This window comes from Grampus griseus (genome assembly GCF_964374135.1).
Source record: "Grampus griseus genome assembly, chromosome: 5".
Taxonomy (NCBI): domain Eukaryota; kingdom Metazoa; phylum Chordata; class Mammalia; order Artiodactyla; family Delphinidae; genus Grampus; species Grampus griseus.
Genome location: NC_138998.1, coordinates 117,693,041 through 117,714,036, shown reverse-complemented (window position 1 = coordinate 117,714,036; position 20,996 = coordinate 117,693,041). Strand labels below are relative to the sequence as shown.

Genomic DNA, 20,996 nt, shown 5'->3' with positions numbered 1-20,996 from the left:
GAATTTAAAAAGAACTGAAGGAGTTAAAGGCAGAAAAGTTATTTTTTTTGTTAAAAATATGATGTTCTGGGAATTCCCTGGTGGTCTAGTGGTTAGGACTCGGCACTCCCACTCCGGGATCTGGGTTCAATCCCTGGTCAGGGAACTAAGACCCTGGAAGCTGCGCTGTGCATCCATAAAGTAAATAAATAAATATGTGTGTGTGTGTGTGTGTGTGTGTAATATATATATAACGTTCTGATGTTTTATAAATGTAATTGAAAAAAAAAGTCTAGCCAAATGGCTAGCCAAAAAGTCTAGCCAACAGTCTCCCTAATGTATGCAGCTATGCATGTGCACTTTTTCTCCAGATGTGCACCCCAGTCCATGAGCAGAAGCAAAGAAACTGGCCTGTAGCATTGATCCACACCAGGAATGCGAGCTGAAATCTATGGGATGCAGGATTAGTTAAGAAATTCTGGTTTTAAAGTAACTGGAAGACTAGAAGCAGGGTGGAAGTGGGTAAGGGCCTGGAGATCTCAATGACAGCAAGGTGTGAGGATAATTTGACAAAGCTGGGAAATAGTGACAATAGAGTTTAAGATTTCAAAGGAAGAACTAAGTGTAAGGAGAGGACTGACTGCCTAAGTGAAATGCACAGAAAATCACTGTGTTTGAGGGATCAAGGAACTGTGGTGTAGAGATGTTTGAAAAGCAAACCGTAGGACGAAAATCCTAAAATACCAAGATAATGCTATGATGGGGGGGGGGGGGTGAGTATGAGGCAGGGCATTTCATGGTCAGTGTGAGGAAGCAACCAGAAGTTTGGCATAAACAGTGGGCTGAAGGGTTGGTACACAAGGTGAAGGGGGGAAATGATCTGCAGAAGCCAGTGGGTCCCCAAGAGAATAATGAGAAAAACATATGGTTTTACATCACATAACACATCTGCTCAAATCAGTACCCTGCTCTGCCTTATTTATTTACTTATTTATTTGTTTCATTTTACTCGAGAATAAGTGTCAGTCTCCCTCCTCCAGATTGAAGTGTGTCAATAGTACTGGAATGGCATCTTCCTCATACCTCCTGAAGCACCTATTACAATGTCTCACCCACTTGTACGGATTATATATTTACCCCCCAAACTTCTTCCACAGGGATTGAGATTTTTGTACGAGAAATTTAACATATAACTTAATCAGGACCAGGGAAAGTGTAAATTATAATGTAAAACCAAACGGGGGAGTTAAGAATGTGAGCGTACAGATAGATTTTCTGTAAGTATCTGTTGAATTGGATTGTGACCCACCCATTCCCCCCTGCCCCTCACAAACACACAGAAATACTCGGCGCAGGAAAGCATTCAGATTTCATTTCTGATTAAAATTAAGTCTCAACCACAGGGCAGACAGCAGAAGCAAAAAGAACTACAATCCTGCAGGCTGTGGAACGAAATCACAATCACAGAAAGATAGACAAGATGAAAAGGCAGAGGGCTATGTACCAAATGAAGGAATAAGATAAAACCCCAGAAAAACAACTAAAGGAAATGGAGATAGGCAACCTTCCAGAAAAAAGACTTCAGAATAATGATAGTGAAGATGATCCAGGACCTCGGAAAAAGAATGGAGGCAAAGATCGAGAAGATGCAAGAAATGATTAACAAAGACCTAGAAGAATTAAAGAACAAACAAACAGAGATGAACAATACAATAACTGAAATGAAAAATACACTAGAAGGAATCAATAGCAGAATAACTGAGACAGAACAACGGATAAGAGACTTGGAAGACAGAACAGTGGAAATCACTGCCGTGGAACAGAATAAAGAAAAAAAGAATGAAATGAAGACAGCATAAGAGACCTCTGGGACAAAATTAAACGCAACAACATTTGCATTATAGGGGTCCCAGAAGGAGAAGAGAGAGAGAAAGGACCCGAGAAAATAGTTGAAGAGATTATAGTGGAAAACTTCCCTAACATGTGAAAGGAAATAGCCACCAAAGTCCAGGAAGCGCAGAGTCCCAGGCAGCATAAACACAAGGAGAAACACGCCAGGACACACAGTAATCAAACTGACAAAAATTACTGACAAAGAAAAATTATTAAAAGCAACAAGGGAAAAATGACAAATAACATAAAAGGGGACTCCCATAAGGTTAACAGCTGATTTCTCAGAAGAAACTCTACAGCAGAAGGGAGTGGCATGATATATTTAACGTGATGAAAGGGAAGAACGTACAATCAAGGCTACTCTCCCGGGCAAGGATCTCATTCAGATTCAAGGAGAAAATCAAAAGCTTTACAGACAAGCAAAAACGAGAATTGAGGACCACAAAACCAGCTCTACAACAAATGCTAAAGGAATTTTTATAGGCGGGAAACACAAGAAGGAAAAGACCTACAATAACAAACCCAAAACAATTAAGAAAATGGTAATAGGAACATACATATAGATAATTACCTTAAATGTGAATAGATTAAATGCTCCAACCAAAAGACACAGGCTCGCTGAATGGATACAAAAACAAGACCCATATATATGCTGTCTACAAGAGACCCACTTCAGACCTAGGGACACATACAGACTGAAAGGGAGGGGATGGAAAAAGATATTCCATGCAAATGGAAATCAAAAGAAAGCTGAAGTAGCAGTTCTCATATCAGACAATATAGACTTTAAAATAAAGACTATTACAAGAGACAAAGAAGGACACTAAATAATGATCAAGGGATCAATCCAAGAAGATGTAACAATTATACATACATATGCACCCAGCATAGGAGGACCTCAATACATAAGGCAACTGCTAACAGCTATAAAAGAGGAAATTGACAGTAACACAGTAACAGTGGGGGACTTTAACACCTCACTTACACCAATGGACAGATCATCGAGAGAAAATTAATAAGGAAACACATGCTTTAAATGACACAATAGACCAGCTAGATTTAATTGACATTTATAGGACATTCCATCCGAAAAGAGCAGACTACACTTTCTTCTGAAGTGCACACAGAACATTCTCGAGGATAGATCACATCTTGGGTCACAAATCAAGCCTTGGTAAATTTAAGAAAACAAATATCAAGCATCTTTTCCGACTACCACACTATGAGATTAAAAATCATTTACAGGGGGCTTCCCTGGTGGTGAAGTGGTTGGGAGTCCGCCTGCCAATGCAGGGGACACGGGTTCGTGCCCCGGTCCGGGAGGGTCGCATGCTGCAGAGCGGCTGGTCCCGTGAGCCATGGCCGCTGAGCCTGCACGTCCGAGGCCTGTGCTCCGCGACGGCAGAGGCCACGGCAGTGAGAGGCCCACGTTCCTCAAAAAAAAAAAAAAAAAGGGGGCTTCCCTGGTGGCGCAGTTGTTGAGAGTCCGCCTGCCGATGCATGGGACACGGGTTCCTGCCCGGGTCCGGGAAGATCCCACATGCTGTGGAGCGGCTGGGCCCGTAAGCCATGGCCGCTGAGCCTGCACTTCTGGAGCCTGTGCTCCGCAACGGGAGAGGTCACAACAGTGAGAGGCCCGCGTACCGCAAAAAAAAAAAAAAATCATTTACCAGGAAAGAACCGTAAAAACCACAAACACATGAAGGCTAAACAATACATTACTAAATAACCAAGAGATCACTGAAGAAATCAAAGAGGAAATCAAAAAATACCTAGAAACAAATGACAATGAAAACAAGACGATCCAAAACCTACGGGATGCAGCAAAAGCAGTTCCAAGACGGAAGTTTATAGCAATACAATCCTACCTCCAGAAACAAGAAAACTCTCAAATAAATAATCTAACCTTACACCTAAAGCAGCTAGAGAAAGAACAAACAAAACCCAAAGTTAGTAGAAGGAAAGAAATCATAATGATCAGAGCAGAAATAAATCAAAGAGAAACAAAGAAAACAATAGCAAAGATCAATAAAACTAAAAGCTGGTTCTTTAAGAATATAAACAAAATTGATAAACCTTTAGCCAGACTGATCAAGAAAAAGAGGGAAAGGACTCAAATCAATAAAATTAGAAATGAAAAAGGAGAAGTTACAATGGGCACTACAGAAATACAAAGCATCTTACTACTACTACAAGCAACTCTATGCCAATAAAATGGACACCTGGAAGAAACAGACAGATTCTTAGAAAGGTATAACCTTCCAAGACTGAACCTGGAAGAAATAGAAAATATGAACAGACCAATCACAAGTAATGAAATTGAAACTGTGATTTAAAATCTTCCAACAAACAAAAGTCCAGGACCACATGGCTTCACAGGCAAATTCTAGCAAACATTTAGAGAGGAGCTAACACCCATCCTTCTCAAACTCTTCCAAAAATTGCAGAGGAAGGAACACTCCCGAACTCATTCTACGAGGCCACCATCACCCTGATACCAAAACCAGACAGAGATGCTACAAAAAAAGACACTTACAGACCAATATCACTGATGAATATAGATGCAAAAATCCTCAACAAAATACTAGCAAACAGAATCCAACAGCACATTAAAAGGTTCATACACCATGATCAAGTGGGATTTATCCCAGGGATGCAAGGACTCTTCAAAATACACAAATCAATGTGATACACCATATTAACAAATTGAAGAAGAAAAACCATATGATATCTCAATAGATGCAGAAAAAGCTTCTGACAAAATTCAACACCCATTTATGATAAAAACTCTCCAGAAAGTGGGCATAGAAGGAACCTAATAAAGGCCATATATATGACAAACCCACAGCAAACATCATTCTCAATGGTGAAAAACTGAAAGCATTTCCTCTAACATTAGGAACAAGACAAGGATGTCCACTCTCACCACTATTAGTCAACATAGTTTTGGAAGTCCTAGCCATGGCAATCAGAGAAGAAAAAGAAATAAAAGGAATACAAATTGGAAAAGAAGAATTAAAACTGTCACTGTTTGCAGATGACATGATACTATATGTAGAGAATCCTAAAGATGCCACCAGAAAACTACTAGAGCTAATCAATGCATTTCATAAAGTTTCAGGATACAAAATTAATGCACAAAAATCTCTTGCATTCCTATACACTAACAATGAAAGATCAGAAAGAGAAATTAAGGAAACAATCCCATTCACCACTGCAACAAAAAGAATAAAATACCTAGGAATAGGGGCTTCCCTGGTGGCGCAGCAGTTGAGAGCCCGCCTGCCAATGCAGGGGACACGGGTTCGTGCCCCGGTCCGGGAAGATCCCACATGCCGCGGAGCGGCTGGGCCCGTGAGCCATGGCCGCTGAGCCTGCCCGTCCGGAGCCTGTGCTCCGCAGCGGGAGAGGCCACAGCAGTGAGAGGCCCACGTACCACAAAAAAAAAAAAAAAAAAATACCTAGGAATAAACCTACCTAAGGAGGTAAAAGACCTGGACTCAGAAAACTATAAGACACTGGTGAAAGAAATCAAAGATGACAGAAACAGATGGAGATATACCATGTTCTTGGATTGGAAGATGACTATACTACCCAAAGCAATCAACAGATTCAATGCAATCCCTATCAAATTTCCAATGGCAGTTTTTTACAGAACTAGAACAAAAAAAATCTTAAAATTTATATGGAGACACAAAAGACCCCAAATAGCCTAAGCAGTCTTGAGGGAAAAAAACAGAGCTGGAGGAATCAGACTCCCTGACTTCAGACTATACTACAAAGCTACAGTAATCGACAATATGGTACTGGCACATAAACAGAAACATAGATCAATGGAACAAGATAGAAAGCCCAGAGATAAACCCACGCACCTATGGTAAAGTAATCTATGACAAAGGAGGCAAGGATATACAATGGAGTAAAGACAGTCTGTTCAAAAAGTGGTGCTGGGAAAACTGGACAGCTACATGTAAAAGAATGAAATTAGAACACTCCCCTAACACCACACACAAAAATAAACTCAAAATGGATTAAAGACCTAAATGTAAGGCCAGACACTATAAAACTCTTATAGGAAAACATAGGAAGAACACTCTTTGACATAAATCACAGCAAGATCTTTTTTGACTCACCTCCTAGAGTAATGGAAATAAAAACAAACAAATTGGACCTTTGCACAGGGCTTCCCTGATGGTGCAGTGGTTAAGAATCCGCCTGCGAATGCAGGGGGCATGGGTTCGAGCCCTGGTCCGGGAAGATCCCACATGCCACGGAGCAACTAAGCCCGTGTGTCACAACTATTGAGCCTGTGCTCCTAGAGACCATGAGCCCCATCTACTGAGCCCGTGTGCCACAACTACTGAAGCCCATGCACTTAGAGCCCGTGCTCTGCAATGAGAAGCCACCACAATGAGAAGCCCACGCACCACAACGAAGAGTAGCCCCCACTCACCGCAACTAGAGAAAGCCTGCATGCAGAATGAAGACCCACCACAGCCAAAAATAAATAAATAAATTTATTTTTTAAAAAATATTAAAAAACAAACAACCCAGTCAAAAAATGGGCCAAAGAATACATACAGATGGCCAAGGGGCACATGAAAAGCTGTTCAACATCACTCATTATTAGAGAAATGCAAATCAAAACTACAATGAGGTAGCACCTCACAATGGTTAGAACGGCCACCATCAAAAAAATCTACAAACAACAAATGCTGGAGAGGGTGTGGCGAAAAGGGAACCCTCTCACACTGTAGGTGTGAATGTAAATTGATACAGCCACTATGGAGAAAGTATGGAGGTGCTTTAAAAAACTAAAAATAGAATTACCATATGACCCAGCAATCCCACTACTGGGCATATACCCAGAGAAAACCATAATTCAAAAAGACACATGCACCCCAACGTTCATTGCAGCACTATTTACAATAGCCAGGTCATGGAAGCAACCTAAATGCCCATCGACAGATGGAATGGATAAAGATGTGGTAAATATATACAATGGAATATTACTCAGCCATAAAAAGGAACGAAACTGGGTCATCTGTAGAGATGTGGATGGTCCTAGAGTCTGTCATACAGAGTGAAGTAAGTCAGAATGGAATTTCTATATTCCATTAACGTGGAATCTAGAAAAATGGTACAGATGAACCAATTTGCAAGGCAGAAATAGAGACATAGATGTAGAGAACACACGTATGGACACCAAGGGGGGAAAGCGGGGTGGGGGGTTGGGGGGGAATGAATTGGGAGGTAGGGATTGACATACATACACTAATATGTATAAAATAGATAACTAATTTAAAAAAATGAAAACCCTTCCATAAATAAATAAATAAAATTAATTCTCAGTGAATTGAGGGGAAAGGAGTAAGCCACATTTCTGTTCAACTCCAGTCTGAAGTTAAGAGGTCTAAAGAAAGAGCAAAGCACACATAATGGAATCCAACTCTTCGCGGGTATCAAAAATGGAATTTTCTTATACAACCTATCTGTTCAAATTAGCATGCAATCATTTCAGCCTTTCTAAATAAAAGTTTTTTTTAAACCTTAAAAAAAAAATTAAGTCTCAGCCTGTTTTCAATCTATGTAGTGTATTATTTTCCCCATGTTCTCTAATACAGAGATGCTAATTTCAGAAGTCTCTGGCAAAACAAATGCAAATAGGGTATTTTGCATTATGGGTAAAGCAGATCCGTTGCCATAGTGAATATTTTCATCACCTTCGTAAAATAACATGTATTGCTTCATTTTAAGAAATCTGCCTTTGCCTCCTTGTTCAAAAACGACCTCAGGCTCTCTTTTCTTCCTTTAATTAACATGAAACAGGAAAAGTGAGTACCTGGCCAAAAAAACAACAACAAAAAAAGCAAAGAAACTGAGGTGAAGTGTCTTATAAAGATGAGATCACAGGAAAAAAAAAGCAAAGAGACATAACAGCAAAACAAGCAAATGTTACCTACTTACGGAAAATACTGAAGTTAATAAAGAAAAGGTTAGTTACAATTTAAAAAAAACCCTGTTGTAAGCATGTCTAACTGTTGTAAGACTGCCTCAATCTTGGCATGACTTCCTTTCTAATATCCCAAAATAAATTCAAATTTCCTAGCAACCATCACCAGGGACCACTCTATACTTTCAATCTCTCCATAAATGAATTTATTCCCCCCATAGGCAAGCTAAAAATATTATTTTGTCCATATATTTGTTTCTTCTACCTTATACCTAAAATATAGATGCATATAACTACCAAAAAAGGACAGCTGATATAATTTTGTGTGCAACAAATGCTCTGATGTTTACAAGAAACTAAATAACAAGAGACATTATTTAACTTGCTGTCAACGGGAATACTGTGATACAAATAATTATTTTAGATAAAATCTCATGAGAGCAGTTCCAAAGACACTTTCCATTTGACAAAGCTGTTGTGATGGCACACCACACCCATGCTATTTTAGTTAGTGGAATGTTCTGAAACTAAATGTGGTGGAAGGTGACTGGGAACTAAAGCTCCAAGTTCTAGACCTGTGCTGACCAAAAGGGTATCTGCTAGCCACACACAGCTACTGAGCACGTGAAATGTGGCCAGTGCAAACTGAGATGTGCTGTACGTAAAATACCAGATTTTGAAGGCTTAATATAAAAAAAAAAAAATCTTACTGATGTTCAACTTGACTACATATGGAATTAATATTTTGTATATATTGGGTTAAACAAAATATATACAAATTGATTTCACCTTTTCCTTTTCACTTTTAAATGTGACTACCAGAACATTTTAAATGACATATGTTTCTACTAGGACAGCATTGTCTTGGACCAATGCCATAATTTATTGAACTTAAGGCCTTGGCTTTACAACTTGATTCCTTATTTAAAAAAAAAAAATGTGTCCTTCCTACCCATAGGCTGTCAGGAGAGTGGATTCAAATGAGATGCATGTGAAACTGTCTTTAAAAACACAGTAAGATCACTTTTCTAGCCCAGAGTTACCAGCTCATTCTAAAAGTATCAGATTTCACAGTCTACAACCAAGTAGGTTAAAGAGTCTTCTCAATTCTTACTGTAGAACTATCCAGGGCACAAAACACTTGAAGTTTCTGTCTGGTCCATTAAAGAAAACCCCCATGGGAATAGTCTGGTATTCAAGAGTTCAAAGCACTCTTCACTGGGGAATCTGAGAGACTGAGGAGGGTCAACTAGAGTCACTCTAACAATTCAACAAAGATGTGGCTCAACACGTTTGATTTCACCGTATCTGCATATTCCTTGAGATTCCTTGAGAGCGTTTTTATCTGTGCAGCCAAACCATACTTCCTTTGGAGAAACCTGTAAAACTCACACAGGGACTCCCCTGGTGGCGCAGTGGTTAAGAATCCACCTGCGAATGCAGGGGACATGGGTTCGAGCCCTGGTCTGGGAAGATCCCACATGCCTCGGAGCAACTAAGCCCGTGTGCCACAACTACTGAAGCCCGCGTGCCTAGAGCCCGTGCTCCGCAACAAGAGAAGCCACCGCAATGAGAAGCCTGCGCACCGCAACAAAGAGTAGCCCTGGTGGCGCAGTGCTTGAGAGTCCGCCTGCCGATGCAGGGGACACGGGTTCGTGCCCCGGTCCGGGAAGATCCCACATGCTGCGGAGCGGCTGCGCCCGTGAGCCATGACCGCTGAGCCTGCGCGTCCGGAGCCTGTGCTCCGCAACGGGAGAGGCCACAACAGTGAGAGGCCCACGTACCGCAAAAAAAAAAGAGTAACCCCGGCTCGCAGCAACTAGAGAAAGCCCGCGTGCAGCAACAAAGACCCAAGGCAGCCATAAATAAATAAATAAATAAATAAATACTCACACAGAACACACAGTTACACGATAGGGAAGTGAAAAAGTAATCATGATTAGTTATGTTGCTTCTTCCAGAAATCTAAAGTTTCATTTCTTAGAAGTAAATGAAACAGCATTCCCATTCCAACCTGTAAAGTATCTTTGAAAGAATGAAAGTGATTTAATAGTCTGTAAAGAAATTTGCATTGTCTCAGTATGTACAAACATTGGTTAATGTGACGATTAATCCTTTTCTCACCAACTATCAAAGGACAAACTGAACCCTGCCATTGATCTCACACCTACCCTAAAAATAGACTGTTACTATCTCCTTCCCTTATCCTACCTTCCCTTTGTCAACAGAGCAGGCAATAACCTTTTCTTCTACCAGCACCCTGCCAATTAAAATAAACCGTAAATACTGCTGAGTCAAGCTAAGGCCTTTAAGGCTTAAACTTTAATTGGCTAGCTCATTATTAGAAACCAGAAAGGGTGAGTCAATGAGGGGAGGGAAAGCCTACAGAAAAGACCAGTGGGAAAGCACAAAAGAGGTAAATGTTCCTTTAAGTCACCATTTTGCCACTGAATACAGAAACATTTTCAACTTCCTTCCCATTTTCTTTTACCTGGAGACAGTAATGGATTCAACAAAGTGAACAAATTACAAAGAATATCAATAAATGAGCCCCAAGAGATCACCAAACCATAAACTACCAGCTTCCTGTACAGACCACTTCACTGTGCCAAGGTGAAGTTCTCCCATCCCCCTCACACTCCACCATTTGTAATTTCAGCCCCACTGAAGAAATTAAGTAGAAAATAAAGGAGCCAGGGCCATAAAAGGTTACTGCTCTTTACTTCCACTTAGCATCATATTCTTAATAGAAACCAACCTAATTCCAAAACCAATCTAACAATTATTCTAGAACATTAGGTTTGTTTTCTTTAAAAAATGCAAGGAAGGCACTTCCTTGATGATCCAGTGGCTAAGGCTCTGAGCTCCCAATGCAGCGGGCCTGGGTTCCATCCCTGGCCGGGGAACTAGATCCCGCATGTGCGCCGCAACTAAAGATCCCACGTGCCACAACTTAGACTGGCGCAGCTGAAATACATACATAAATAAAAATAAAAATGCTACGTAGATGACAGTAAGATAAAGCCATAAGCTCATTTCAGTTAGATAATTTTTAATTATTTTCCAGGTTACCTTAATAATTAATTGAATAATTTTAAAATTATTTTAACGTTCACATCCATTACTTGCTGCCCACCAAATGAAGCAAATCAAAAGCTCCCAGTCTCAATTCTTGCCTTTACTTAGTTACACCTGATAATGATTTGAGTACGAGAGAGGAAAGGCAGAAACGAAGGGAGAGGGGAGAACAGGCTGCAAGCAGGGGATTAAAATGAGACTGGAGTGGTAACATAAATTCACTCCAATACTGAATGCATGGCAGGGCTGACACACACAGAGCTGGCCTGTGCAGGACACCGAGCCCAGCCCTGCTCACCTCTTCAATGATATACCTATTCTTAATCTTCAAATACTCTTTCCTTTCCAGGTCTTTTCTCAAGCCAACAAACAGAAATTCCTGCCTAGTACATCTTTCCCCATTTATTTCCTCACTCAATGAAAAACCAATTATGAAGCTACTTCAACCATCTTAAGAGAATGGTGGTATACACTGAGGTACGCTGTATCCCTCCAGGAGTGGCCGGAGGGATACAAGTGACTTAGAAACTGGGTGTAAGCTGGGGAGAGAATACGAAAAGTCAAGTAAGGTATGCAGATTTTTGCCTGGGCATTTTGGTGGCTGAAAATGCCATTTAATGCGAGAGAGAACAGTGGTTTGGAGACAGGTTCAACTGGTGGTACCTGTGGGAAGTCTAAGCAGAGCTGTCAAGTGAGTGGTTTGACATTATGGGCAAAGCTTTGGGAGAGTGAGACAGGAAACAGACTGGAGGCTGTAAGGACATAAATGGTAACTGAAGCCAGAAACTGACATTTAAGTAGAGGGAGGAAAGTGGGCCCACAAAGCAGAATGAGGAACAGCTCAAGGAGGAAAGAGATTAGTCAATAGAGCCATTCTCGCTAAGAGGTTTAAGAGGTTGAAGGTGTGACATGTCCACTGGATGCAGCCACAGCGGCCACTGCAGTTTCACAGGAGTAGAGTGGGGTGAAAATCAGATTGCAAAGGGTGGAAGAATTGATGGATATGAAGGAAAATAATGGAGTCAACAAATCCACTCCTTCAAGAAATCCGGTGGAGAAAAGGAGAGACAGGCAGTGCTGAAAGAGGGATATAAGGGTTGAAGCCATGTCCGGAGGGATATTTAAGTTTTTTTAAAGTTGATGGGATCCCTACATAAGAGATGGGATGAGACAGTGACATCCCCTGGGAAGCCAAAGGGTTCAGAGTCCCGGAATGAGTGTAAAGAGGAATACACTGTTTTAAAGAAGAATGATCATGTGAGCAAGGTTCTATGTCTGGGAGGTTGGGAAGTGAAGAGTTCTAGATAAACAATGAAGACCTACTGTATAGCACGGGGAACTGTATTCGGTACCTTGTAATAACCTATAATGTAAAAGAATCTGAGAAAGTGTGTGTGTGCGTATATATACACACACACACACTGAATCACTTTGCTGTACACCTGAAACATTGTTAATCAACTAAACTTCAATAAACACACACACACACACACAGAAGTTAGAGTTCTTATCTTCTGGCTTCTACCTTCTCCCATGGAGTCTGCTCCTGTCCCCTGGAATGAAGGCCATACGTGCAACATGCACTAAACCAGCTGCAAGTGCAAAGCAATCTCTTATTCTCTACTTACCTGATGCCCTCTCCTCAATCTCTTAAAATCTAGCTTTACTCTCAGTACAGGTACTGTCCTCCCTCTGGATTCGATCACTTCCAAAATGTTCTCAATAATCTCCTAATGTAAGACCCACTGGCCTCATTTCTTCGTCAGTTTCTGGGACACCCTCATCCTCTAGTTCCCCTGCACTCTCCATCACTCCTTACTGTCCCCGGTTCCTCACCTCCTGATTACTTATTAGATGTTGATGTTCCCCAGTATCACATTTCACCTTCTTTTCTAGTCCTACCTGCTTTTCCTGGTTAACCAGACACAGATGCCACCTATCAGCAGTGATGCTCAATTCTGTATCACCCATCTTTGCCTCTCTCCTGAGATCCAGTCCTTTGCTTAAGTCTTCCTACTGGGTATTTTTCACTTCCATTCCCCTCAAGCACCACAAATACAACTTGTCCAAAGCTCACTGTCATCTCCCTAAAACTTGCTTCTCCTTTCTTTACTCCCTATAGATTAGCGACATGATCATTCACTCAAGCCAGAAATCTTACTGGCTCCCTCCAACTTTTTCTTGCCACTCATTCAATCAACCAAATACCAGGTTCCTCTGCATCTCCCTCAGAACAATTTTCAGATGAAACAGGAAGCCCAGCACCACTCTGCTGTATTTCAACAGGGACTGCTTGTGTCCAGGTCATCCCAGATGGATTAATGCGTTAGATCTATTGGTCCTACCTGCCTCCAGAACTGCTGCAGAGTTCTACACAATTCAAGAGAATAAATCTCAGTGTATAACCTCACTTCTTTAACACCTCCACAAGCTTCTCAGTGCCAGTCTTGGGGGATCGTCTCCTAAGCTCTCGGCACAGTCTCTGGGTCTCTGTCCACTCAAAGTGTACTCAGCAGTGACATCATGTGGAACCTGTTAAAATGTAAACTCTCAAGCTCCACCCCACATGCCCTCATAATGACTCAGGTGCACATCAAAAAGAGAAGTGTTAGTTAGATGCCTTATACGCACTGAACCCAAGGCACATTATACCCTTTCAGATCTCCATCTGCTGGGAACGTTCCACCAAACCTTTTGCACCTTGCAAACGCCTGCACTATTGTAGGGGCATCTAGCACAGCCATAGTATACAGTAGGCCATAGATATTTGAACGACTGGATCGTTTAATCAGTTAATTAATGGTAAGTTCAGTTGAGGACCTACAGAGTCTGAGGTACTCAAGTGCATTCAGATGGGATGCTGAACGTTAGGCAGCTGGAAATAGTGGCCCAGAATTCAAAGGAGAGGTGAGTTGGCAACATTTTTGTCACTAGCAACAATTCTGAGTGTACAGTGATGGACAGATGAAGTCACCCAGGTTTAAGATGGAGACTGAGAAGAGGGCTATGGGTTAAATCATGGGGGAGGCTGGCATTTAAGGGACCTATTGAAGAAGGTAGTGAAGGGCAGGTTAATAGGTGTCAAGGAGCTCTAAAGAAATAAATGGATTTGGCACGTGGTTATTGATACCTTTGGCAACTGAAGCAGGTGAGTGAGACAGAATAATGAGGTCAGAGATAAAGCAGAGGCTTAACTTCTAACAATGGAATGAAGTAAGGCTAGTGGAATGATCACTAGTGGAGGACCATCTTTATTGGATGAGAAGGGAAAGAGATATAACTGATGAGAGCCATATCATATACATAGGCCTATTGGCAAAGAGGCTGAAAACGTTCAGCCGTGCAACATTTGCTGAACACTTGCTGTCTGCCAGGTGCCACAAGCTAACACCGGGACTGTAACAATGAACAGCAGCACAGGTAATGCCCCTGCCCTCTGACCTAGTGCAATGAGATATATTGGGTAATTTTATGGAAACCCCCACAACAGATAGGGTAATGAGCCAATGTTGGGTGGGTTGCCTTGGAGAAGGGCAACTTTTGCCCTGGTGGTGGTATAATGACAGGAATGTATTAAGAGAGAGGCATATGGAGGGGATAAAGTTCACATCTAATAATCTTCATTTTTTCAAGTAAAGGAAAAAACACCAGGTAAAGCAAAACAATAAACATTTCCCACTATATCAACTGATATAGTGGGATTCCCGTTCTTGACACAAGCAGCAACTGAAGCACAGAGAACAGGGTCCTGCTGCCACTGCATGGCTAACAAGTGGTTTGGAGACCAGAATCACTGGCCAGTACTTTGCTTTCACTCATATTGACACTGTGAAAAGCAGAGCAGCACCCCAAACTTTAACACTGTCATCCCTAGGTGACAATGATGCTGCTGGGTCATGGGCCATTTAAGCTTACAACACCAGTCTAAGCCCTGGATCCTCGTGCTCGCAGAGAGACTGAAAATATTCAACTAAGATCAAGAAATTAAAAGGCTAATAATAAAAGCCTTCAGTACTTGGCACAGGGTCAAACCAACAGCAGGTTCTTAATAAATGACAGTAACCAGTGATACAAATTTAAGATGTCGATTAGAGGTAATCAAAGAGGAAAGTGGCAGCATAGTGATAAGAGCAGGGATTCAGAAGGAAATTTGTGACCTTGGCGAGTAAAGTTATACAACCACTTCATGCCTCAGTTTCTCCACTTGTACAGTAGGGATCATTATAATACATATATATCCTCTAGGGCTGCAAGGTACATTAAATGAGTGTATGTAAAGCCCTTAGAACAGTGCCTGGCATTTAATAACTGAGTAATCAGGGACATCCCTGTTGGCGCAGTGGTTAAGAATCCGCCTGCCAATGCAGGGGACACAGGTTCGAGCCTTGGTCCAGGAAGATCCCATATGCCGTAGAGCAACTAAGCCCGTGCGCCACAACTACTGAGCCTGCACTCTAGGGCCCGTGTGCCACAACAACTGAGCCCGCGTGCCTAGAGCCCATGCCCCGCAACAAGAGAAGCCACCGCAACGAAGAGTAGCCCCTGCTCGCCACAACTAGAGAAAGCCCGCGCGCAGCAACGAGGACCCAACGCAGCCAAAAATAAATATATTTTTTAAAAAATAACTGCATAATCAAGGCTTTATTTTTACTTCTGCTACTGCTCTACCACTACTGACACTACTATTACTAGCGGTACGACTTGCTACTAGGTAGGCAATAAAAACGCATCAAAAAATGTTCCATCATCAACCAGAGTACAACACAAAACTCTACAACCCACATAGAGACAGCTCTAGAGGAAGATCTACTAATAGCACTGCAATTTCTTCCTCTAGAGACAGCTCTAGAGGAAGATCTACTAATAGCACTGCAATTTCTTCCTCTAGAGACAGCTCTAGAGGAAGATCTACTAATAGCACTGCAATTTCTTCCTCTAGAGACAGCTCTAGAGGAAGATCTACTAATAGCACTGCAATTTCTTCCTCTAGAGACAGTTCTAGAGGAAGATCTACTAATAGCACTGCAATTTTTAATATGTAAGCCTCCACCTTGTTTTGCCAATTGTAGAATCCAATAATGTTACCACCCAAACTGAGTTCATGGCAATAAATTTCTAAGATGTCAAGAAGTATCTGAAGAAATACCCAAAGCCATACATCAATTACAGTTTTTGAGTTGTTTCCTAAGCTGGAAAATTGAAGTAAAATAGTTTAGTTGAAGCCAACAGTCCTTTAAAGAGATGTTCACTGTACCATAGTGTACAGTTTATGAGCAGAATGACTCTATATGTATCAAAATATCCTAGGATGAGATTGTGCCTACCAAAGTGAGGCATCCAGAAAAAAATGAAATCCAGACAATTATCCTGATATCCCTGGGGGTGGGGAGGAATCCTCTATATGGTTTATGTTCTTCCACTTCTCTGCTCTAGATATAGGCTAAAACATTTTTTTCCACAGAGATCACAATGTTCTCAACTTCTACTTCAATTTAGTCCTTGACCAAAACAAGGTGTAACGTTATCATGTAAAATGGTTACTGACTCTTAGCTTTTCTGGAAGCTTTACTTTGGAAATTTCAGCCATGTCTAAATGATATGTATTAAAAAGGTGGAGGTAATGCTATAGACTCATATCGAAGATTAGATTTGTTAACAGAATGTTGATCCCATGAGTAATGCTCACAGCTGGGGCATCCAACAATGGAATTAACATTTCAACAGGAAGCAGAGAGCCATCCCAACAGAAAGGGCCACTCGATCCAGCTCTAGAGCGCTTAAAAAAATTATCCTTCCGGAGGCTACACAAAGTGTGCCTCCTAGGGTCCCACCGATGGATTTTTTTGTTGTGGTGGTTGGTTTAATGAATCCTTTGGTTCTAAAATGCTTACTTTGACAAGACAATATCAGTTGGTTAAAGCACGGACATGGCAACAAATCAGTTTTTTAAAGATATCGAACGATTATGCCTTATATCCACGCAGTTTTAAATGCCCTTTTACCCCTCCCGAGAAAGGCGCAGTCGAACATGTATTACTTGGCGAATCCTTTCGAAATTCCCTGTACAAGTCATCATCAAAATGAATCAAAACATTATAAACTCAAAACCAAGGTTACTAATTTCTCCTTTGCACTTTGCCCCGCGACTGCAGAAATCAATACTGCATTTTTGCAGGAATCTACTTCTGATTTTCCACGGTCCACTTCGTCGAGTTACCGTCTAGTTAACAGCTCGTGCCTGGGCTCGCCTCTTCCATGAGACCAAGAATGCCCAGCCTACAGTTCGTTCAGCGCCTCTTTCCTAGAGGTAGGTTGGACGATCTGAGGCACTGAAAAGCTCACTGTCCATTTAATCATGGCGTTTGTAATTCGGTCTCCTGGCTTGGACTGCTCGACACCTGAAAACTCGCCGCCCAAGGCTTTTGAAACCGGGTAACCCCGATGGAAACGACACCGCGGCTAACAAGGGAAAGGGCAAGAGCAAATAAAGCAAAGCCCGCACCCGCGGCAAAGAATAGTCTGGGAGAGACGCCAGGCGCAGCCGGCACGCCGCGCCCACCCACCCGCGCCCGGGGAGCCCTCTCCACCGCCGCCCCACATCCCGGGGCTCGGTCCCCCACTCCAACGCACCCCCGGTACCCCACGGCCCCGCAGGGCTCCCCTCCCAGCGGCCCCACCCACCTTCGGGGCTCGCGCGCCCGGTCCGGCGAAATCACCCCGGTGCAATTCCGCGCGCACCTCCACCACTGCCGCAGCGCCCCCAAATCGCGCCCGCCCCCTCCCCCAAGCCTCATTGTTCCCGGGTGGCCGCAGGCAGCGAGCGCCCCAGGGTTGGCCAGGCAATAAAGACCCGAGGGACCGATCTGTCCCCCACTCACCCGCGACTCCGCACAGGAGCACGAAGCGCAGCAGAAGCGCCATGGTGGCGGCCCAGTTGTGGGCGACGACTGCAGGTAGGCGGCTCTTACCCGGGGTCTCAGTCACCCGGCTCCCCGCGCGTTACCGACCCGCTGGCTGCGGCGGCACCTCGCAGCCCGGTCCCACCCCGCCCTCGCTCGGCAGGTGAAACACGTCACTTCCGGTAGTAGCGAAGCCCCGCGGCGCGCGCCGTCCCTGCCAGGCGCGTGGGGTTGCTGTGGCAACCAGGAGCCCCCGGCGGGCTGCCCTGGGACCCACGCGAGTAAGGAACTCCTGCCAGCGGAGCTCGGGCGTTGACGTGCGCCGGCAGCCACTCGCCCCAAGCTTGAACTCGGATCCCCCCCCTCAATGCCTTCAGTTAAACTGGGTTTGTGCACGTGGGTCGGGCCAGCCCCTCTCCCCAGACGACTGAAACGGCTATCGCACCCTGGCTTAAAGGCAAGGCAAGGGAAAAATCTCGCCCACCTGCGCCCGGACCCTGAAACGCAACTAAAGCAGTCAGCCCCTCCTGCACTTACCCCACCCTCCCCTCAGGGTAGTAGGGGGTGGGAGCCTCCAGCCACGCCTCCTATCTCTGGATGTTTGCTGCTGCGGCGGGCTCTTCCACCTAAGGCCCTAGAGGAAGACAAGTGGGCAGCCCTGGCATTTGCTCCCCTCTCGTAGAGTCCTTTCAGGCTGATGTAGAAGAAGGCTAGAGAAGGCTTTTCCCCACCTCCAGTAGTGACTAAGCTAATTTGGGAAATACCCGGATTGGGCTTCCTCCCTTGTGTTTAAACGTTATTCCAGCTCTGAAATTGGCCAACAAGGACTAGTGAGGTTGAAAAGCGGGTCTCAGTAGGGACGGTTAAAGGCTTGGGGCGGGGGGCGGGCGCGGGCAGTAGCTGGGAGACCAGGGGATTAGAGATCTTGAATCTCGCAGGATCTCCCGGTCAGCCCTGCAATGTCGCTTCTGCCTCCTGGTGCCCTCCATTACTTGTTCTTCGTTGGTCTTTCCAGATAACGTTTATTTATATCTGCTGAGAGACTTTGGTGTCTTAGTGAGGAGAGAAGCAGTATTGTGCAGTGGGTAAATTCTTGAGCTCTGAAATGGGGTAGTAACTGGGCAAGTAACTTAGAAACAGCACCTACTCCAAGGGTAGCTGTGAAAATTAGAGACAATGCACAAAAGTATGCTTGGCACCGTGCCTGGCACATAGTAAGTGGTCAGTAAAGTGGAAGCTAATAAAAAATAATATTGGAAAATTCTTGTTATTTATTGAACTAGCAAAGAAAGTAAACCAGTTATCGGGAAGACCAAAATTGCCCAACTGCAATTTAGGCAGGTGATTTGCAACCCGGGTTGCACATTAAAATTATCTGGAGAACTTTTGTAAAATACAAATACCTGAACCCCTACTCCGGCGATCCTGATTTAACTTGTCTCCAGTGGGATCCTGGCTGATCTAAGGAGAGTCCAGAGTAACTGTTAGGGACTTCCTATTAGTTGAGGAAACAGGAATTCTACTGGATATAATTGAAGGTATAAAATATTTGGAACTTGAGATTTTACATACCACATTATATTTTATGAGATTAGAAGAGATTAAGTATTAAAGTTCATATCTATTTCAGACTGTTTATGAGGACTCTTCTAGTATTAATCACTTCCAAGCAGCACACATTTTGTTATCAGGTTGCTACCTTGAGTGTCTCCTTCAGTAGAAGGCCACCACCCCCAGGGGTCATCTCAGGGGTCATCTAGAGGAAATCTTTAGCAATTACCCAAAAGGATTTTCATCTTAATCCTTTTCCTTTTGGTACTTTGTTTTACACTCCTTACATTTTGCCTCCTTCTGTGGTAGGCATTTTCATACCTATCAATCACTTCTCTTACCCTGAATATTCCTAGAAGGCCAAAAGGCACATTATTCATCTTTTTTACTCTTGGGAGCACAGCCCATAGTAGGTTCTCTAGCATTTTTTGTTGAACTGAATATATTTAATTCATATATTAATAAAGTGTATGTAAATATCTGTGTAATAACTCACAAATCATTACATCTTAATATAGCTTTTTAGCAAGTAAAGGTAAATTTCACAAAATTAATGTTTTCTACTTCTTTAGATTACTGAACACAGGTTTTTCAAATGTTATCATCTCTAAGATTTACGTAACTTTGAAAGGAGCAGTTTATCTTATTTAGTGAACTATTTTTCTTTTACAAATTACATTAAAACTGGGGAAAAAAGTTATTTGAATTGAAGTCATCTTTAGACTTTGGCTTATGAGTACCTTATTTCATATAAACAGTAGCTGAAATTATGCAGTAGTCTGAAACTTCTTAATGACACCTTAAATAGTCTTTGTTGTTGTTGTCAGCTTGGAAATTATGTCTCCTGGAATCTGTAATGAGATAATCTCATTAATTCTGGAATGTACAAATTATGGATTGTTTAGTATCCTCAAACCAAGGTAACAAATAGCACGCAACCATTAAATAAATTGCCCTTTCTTAGGGACCAAGCACTCCAAGACAAGTGTTGGTTGGAAAGGAAAGGCTGCTTTATTCAGGAGGCTAGCAACCTGGGGAGAAGGTGGACCCCCAGGTGGAGTTATTCAAGAACCAACTCCAAAGACTCTGCTCGACCATGAAAGTTTTAAAGGGAAAAAGGGGGAGTTAATTGCAGTTAATCATTTGGGGAAGGTGTCAGAGTCTTTGTTATCTTCCACTGTGTGCAGATTTTCTTCTGATTGGTTAGTGATGAGGTGACAGTTTGGTACTCCAGGACTCTTGTGCTCAGCCTGGAGTTACCTTCCTCCGCCTGGGTGGGGGGGCCTTAGTTCCTGCAGAAGAACTCAAAGATATTGTTATGTATATTCCTTGAGGAGGAACCAGGATCCTGCTTTATTGCTGTGCTGTTGTTACTTGATTGCTCTTCCTTTGTTTCTGCATTCCCTCACTTTTCTGATTAGCAACTGTTTGAACCTGCCCTTTGGACTTCAGGGAAGGTCAAAGAGGCTGATTGAAACCTATTTACTACAAACAAGAAATGGGTGACACAGAAAGGATTTGTACCCTGGAGGGCCCCATGGGGTCCTGCTCGGTTTTGAAACTATTTGAAGCTTCATTTGGACCATTGCTGGCCTAGAATTCAACTTTCTTGAGTGCATTCAGTCAGTAAACTTTCATCCATC

The 20,996-nt window shown here is 42.8% G+C and overlaps 1 protein-coding gene across 4 annotated transcripts in view; it reads right to left on the bottom strand.

Annotated features, from left to right (window-relative positions):
* Positions 1-17,896, bottom strand: part of CXADR (CXADR cell adhesion molecule) — a gene marked incomplete at its 3' end in the record, with an annotated part of 53,494 nt that extends 35,598 nt beyond the window's left edge. For 3 of the 4 annotated variants that reach the window (XM_082655149.1, XM_082655150.1, XM_082655152.1), the window contains exon 1: positions 17,782-17,896. In XM_082655149.1, the coding sequence (XP_082511275.1) occupies positions 17,782-17,824 (43 nt within the window). In that variant the 5' untranslated portion in view covers positions 17,825-17,896. The remainder of the gene's footprint in view (positions 1-17,781) is intronic. The other variant, XM_082655151.1, reaches the window with a different exon arrangement.
* Between the last annotated feature and the right edge of the window lie 3,100 nt (positions 17,897-20,996).